The 4,989-nt window shown below is 41.1% G+C and overlaps 1 protein-coding gene across 1 annotated transcript; it reads right to left on the bottom strand.

The window, feature by feature from the left end:
• Positions 1-4,035: 4,035 nt before the first annotated feature.
• On the bottom strand, positions 4,036-4,788 carry LOC127137337 (uncharacterized). The gene has a single exon (XM_051063808.1). It carries the CDS (start codon positions 4,786-4,788, stop codon positions 4,036-4,038), a length of 753 nt encoding a protein of 250 aa, XP_050919765.1.
• Between the last annotated feature and the right edge of the window lie 201 nt (positions 4,789-4,989).

Genomic DNA, 4,989 nt, shown 5'->3' on the forward strand with positions numbered 1-4,989 from the left:
ACTCAAGCCTAGGTAATGGACTTATCTCTCATAGAACACCCCATCCCAACAAACAAACAAACAGATCCAACAGATACAACAGATGCATGCAAGCAGGTAAGCAAATAAATGTACAAAAGCATGAACACCCAATAAACAAGAAATCACACAAGCTAGGAGGGACTCGCTTAGGGAAGATGGACCAGCAAGAGGTCAACTTCTTAGTGTCCCTAGCAGAGTCGCCAGCTGTAGCAACCTGAAAAATACAGTGCGCGAAAAAACAACCGGCGAAAGAAAATGACAGAAGAGTCGCCACCGTGCGTTATTCATCCCAAAGGAGGGAAAGGAAACGCTCGAAGTAAACCTGAAAAAAGGAAAGGACAAGACGGGGTCTCGCAACCAAATCTTGGGTTCGGGAGTCGGTTATGCGAAGGGAAGGTATTAGCACCCCTACGCATCCGTAGTACTCTACGGGATCCACTTTTGTAGTTCTTGTCTAAAGGGTGTGAGTTTATCTTGTGCGTTATTTACTAAAAAAGGGGGTTAAATGAAAATGACTCGCGCGGATGTCGCATCCACTGCATACGTATCTCATCTGAATATGAGTCTTCGTAGCTCGGCTGACCTATGGGTTGGGGGGATGTGTGCTCGCTAAGACATCGTGTCTTATGCCTACGTATCTCATCTGGAATGAGAATCAGAGCAAGACGTAGTTCGGCTAACTACGGGGTTATGGATTGGGTTTTGGACGAACGACGTCACTACGCAATCTACCGGATGCTCGACCTTTGGAGACTTACTCGCCTGTAGTAGAAGGAGTTAACGTGTTGCTTTGGGTTTTAGGGTTTGGGATGCTCAAGGGCAAAAAGGCAGTCCTTGACGAAGGAACCGCGCTACCTGCAGGGATACGAACACATACAAAACAAACATGTATAAAGTAAATGTGCCAACAAGGGGCTCAGAAGTAAATAAACAAAAGAAAACAAATGCCTCCTATCGAGGTCTTCCAGCTAAGAAAGCGATAAAATGCGGAAAAGAGCTAAAAGTACCACACGGATAAAGATCCGAAGTAACAGCAATTAAAGGAGTAAGAAACCCAGGGATCTCCCAAGCTAATGCCATTAAAGAAAGGTGAGTCAGATACAGGTAATTGGAATGAACCTCCAAGGTGTAGCCCACAAAAAAAGTGGGAAGGGTTAGCAAACCATCGATAAGCAGTTTGTTTTCCCTGGATAAACAGTCAATAAAAGGGTTTCAGAAACCTCAAACCCTGTTTTTCATGGCAGTATGGTTTCAGAAACCTCAAACCCTGTGGCATACATTTCAGAAATCATGTGATTAAACATTCAAGGCATAGGTTTCACCCATTCATGCATAATTAAACCCGTGGGCGAAAACATAATAAAATTCATCCATCATACCTCATACATTCAGATGATCCAAATTAAGAGCATAAAATTATGGGAATGAGGCAAACCTGATGGGAGAGACCGGTTGAAATGTTAGGGTTTGCGTGAGATGAAAGTGTGTGAGTCAGATTGAATTTTTCAGAGCTGCCTGGGGGTTGCTCTGAGTTCTCTGTCAGGTTCCTCTCCAGGTTTTGTCCAGGGTTTTGTTTCAAGGAAACCTCAGAGTATTTTGCTTCTCTTCCTTTTTCTGTCTGATCTCCCTCTTTTATAACCTGATTTTCATGGCTTTGTGGGCTCAAATGAGAGAGGTCCAAGTCCAAGTTTTTTCTATTATATTTTATTTATTTTTTTATTATTATTTTTATTATTATTTTTTTTTTGTAAAAAAATATTTTTTTTATTTTTTTTTATTTTTTCGTTTATTTTTTCGTTTATTTTTTTTTTTTAAAAAAAAAAAGAAAAAAAGTTTCTTGGATCTAATTCTGATTGACATGATGAAATGCAATATGAAATGCTAAATGAATGCATGAATGAGGAGGGCAAATTTTGGGGTGTTACACTGCCCCAGTGTGAGCCTTGAAGAAACTTTGCCTCTAGTTGACTGATCTTTGAGGGAATTCCCCAGTCTGACTGGCTTCATAGAGATTTATTGAATCTTAACGTGATTACTTCTGATTGACTGGATCTTGTAGAGATTTATCGACATGACTGCCTCTGATCAATTGGATCTTTTAGAGATCTTGTCTTTAGCTCAACAGAGTCTTTAAACATTCTGCTCTAGTATGACCAAAATAAGTGGCTTACCCCTGCTCAACGGAGGTCTCAGGCGTTCTGCACTTTTGAATCATTAAGTTCCTCAATTCATGTTCATTGTAGAAGATTTTTGTATGTCAAATGTTCATTCACGAGTAAGACAAGTTCATTTTGGAAACGATAGTGCAAATGTCATGTTTATGCTAGTTTTGAAATCCCATTTTGTTCACTGGAATTATGACATATAGTGAATGAATCACTAATGAGAATTTCATATCGATACCAACAAAAATGATAAGCAAATCATTAAGGAGTCAATTTTAACATGATTATACTGACTATAGTATGCTTTTGAACTAAACCCTGCTTCAATTAGGTCTTTTGAGGGTTGTAACATGGCCTGGTTCACGGTTTCAGAAGGAAAGGATGTAAGGCTCGAAACCTATTCTAACCCACGCGCTCTTCATGATGTTCTTCAGTCCTACATCCAGCTAGTTCGATACAAGCGCTAGTATTCCAAAAGGTATTTGGGGAGTGAAAATGGACCCATGAGGTTTTTAGAGTGGCAGTCACGCACCTTCTGTTTGGTTTGTAGCCACACGATTTTGTTCTTGCTGAGGATTTTCTTATGATTCCTCTTTGTTTGATTCGTTATTTCATTTCCTTATTTTTGTTGGATTACTCTGATTTTCAATCCACAGGGATGCCCTAATTTTTGCCTAAGTCACTTGTTCTCAAGCTTCGACTTAGTAGGCTTTCATTTCTTTTCTTTTGATCTTTCTTTGATGAAAGAAATCGTGTGACATTTGTTCGATTGATTGGACGGGTTGTGACTGCCTCGTGTCTCTGTGGGTGAGGGACAACCAATGTGGACTTATTGTTTCCGACCTCTTGTGAGGGATAAGATATGGTTGATCCTCAGATAGGACACTCCTCTTTAGAAGTTTGAACGCCTAGTCAAACTAACTGTCGACTACCCTACCCCGGGTTAGGATTGAGGGTTTTATATTCAGAAAGAAACTCCTACTCCTTGGCTCGAAGGGGTTAACTAGGGATTAACTTCCTTATAACTCCGGTGTTTAGGGATTTGAAATAATTCCTTACATCATCAACAAGCTTCTATTCACAAGCGTATGTGCAATGATATCGTGTTTTTAGTTTCATCATTCTCCTTTTGATTTTGTTTAACAAAAGTTTGATATCGATGGAAAATATGAGTGGACACGAATGGATTTATTCAAAACAATGCATATTTATTTCAATGTCGTTATTATTCAAAACAAACGAGTTTATTAGAAGTGAATATCTACAAATGACAAACAAGAAAAATCACACATGAAAAATGATTGAACAACTAATGATTGCTGGAGTGATCAGCCTTATTCTTCCCACAACTTGGGGTCTCGCTTATGGCAGAAGCTGATGGAGCAGTCCCATAGATACAACTGCTTTAGATCTACCACCACTCTGACTATGACGCTACAGATGTACTGGCCTGCGCGGGGTTGTTCATGACATTTGGAACAACTGGCGTGAACGATATAACTTTTGAGTCGATCAAGTCTTGTACTTTATGCTTGAAGATATTACAATTCTTGATCGAGTGCCCTGGCATCCTAGAGTTATACTCACAGCTAACGTTCATGTCATACCCGTGCGGGAGAGGTACTGGAGGAGCCTTAGCTTCTCTTAGCTGAACCAATGAGCTCTTGAGCAGATAAGTTAGCAGTTGATCATAAGGCATGGGAACTGGATCAAACCTTCTGGGAGGCCTCTTTGGCCTCTTTCTACCCTGTTGATAGTAGTTCTGCTGTTGCGAAGCAATATGTTACTGAGGAGCGTAAGGTTGCTGATATTGCCTTGCTAGAGGACCAGTTGGGATAACATATGTCGACTACTGATACGGATTAGGTGCTACTGCTGCCACCGGATAGTATGGAATTTGGTAGGCTCCAGCTTCTCTTTTGGTTATCATGGCAGCATTGGCCTCCCCTTCCTTTTTTTTGGGGAATCCAGAATGGGATTTCTTTGCTCCACTAGCCGCAGATGCTGAATCTTGTATCTTGCCGATTTTTATGCTGTTCTCAATTCGTTCGCCAGCAGTGACCAGGTTTGAGAATCCTGAGGTAGTGCTTCCAATCATCCTATCAAGGTATGACCCTTGAAGGGTGTTCATGAACATGTCTATTAATTCTCTTTCAAGATGAGGGGGTTGGACCCTAGCAGCTGGGTCTCTCCACCGTTGGGCGTATTCTTTGAATGATTCGTCTGGCTTCTGAGCAAGGCTTTGGAGTTGAGTACGATTGGGAGCCATGTCTGAATTATACTGATAATGCTTTAGGAAGGCTTCAGCAAGTTCCCTCCAGGTTCGTATATGTGTGTGCTCAAGCTGCATATACCATTCCAGAAAAGCCCCAATAAGACTATCCTGGAAAAAGTGCATTAAGAGTTTTTCATCGTCAGAGTAAGCAACCATCTTTCTGCAAAATGCTCGGATGTGAGTCTTAGGACATGTGATCCCTTGATACTTTTCAAAGTTTGGAACCTTGAACTTTGGAGGAATCTTCACACCTTGCACTAGGCACATATCGGCAACATCTAACCCAAAGGTATCAGGACCTTCTATTGCCTTTAGTTTGTCCTCCATCATACGAAATCTTCATTCGAAGTCAGCCGGAGAAGGACCAAAAACATCATATACTGAGTTAGCCCTTGTAGTGAAGAAAGCATCCTGATGATCGTCCATCTCAGGTTGAGCTCTCCCATTGACAGGGATGTTGAATGTCTGAGCAACATTTTGATACACTGGGACTCTCTCGGGAGGCGGTTGAGTTACAATAGGAGTACC

Source organism: Lathyrus oleraceus, chromosome 4 (genome assembly GCF_024323335.1).
Source record: "Lathyrus oleraceus cultivar Zhongwan6 chromosome 4, CAAS_Psat_ZW6_1.0, whole genome shotgun sequence".
NCBI classification, from domain to species: domain Eukaryota; kingdom Viridiplantae; phylum Streptophyta; class Magnoliopsida; order Fabales; family Fabaceae; genus Lathyrus; species Lathyrus oleraceus.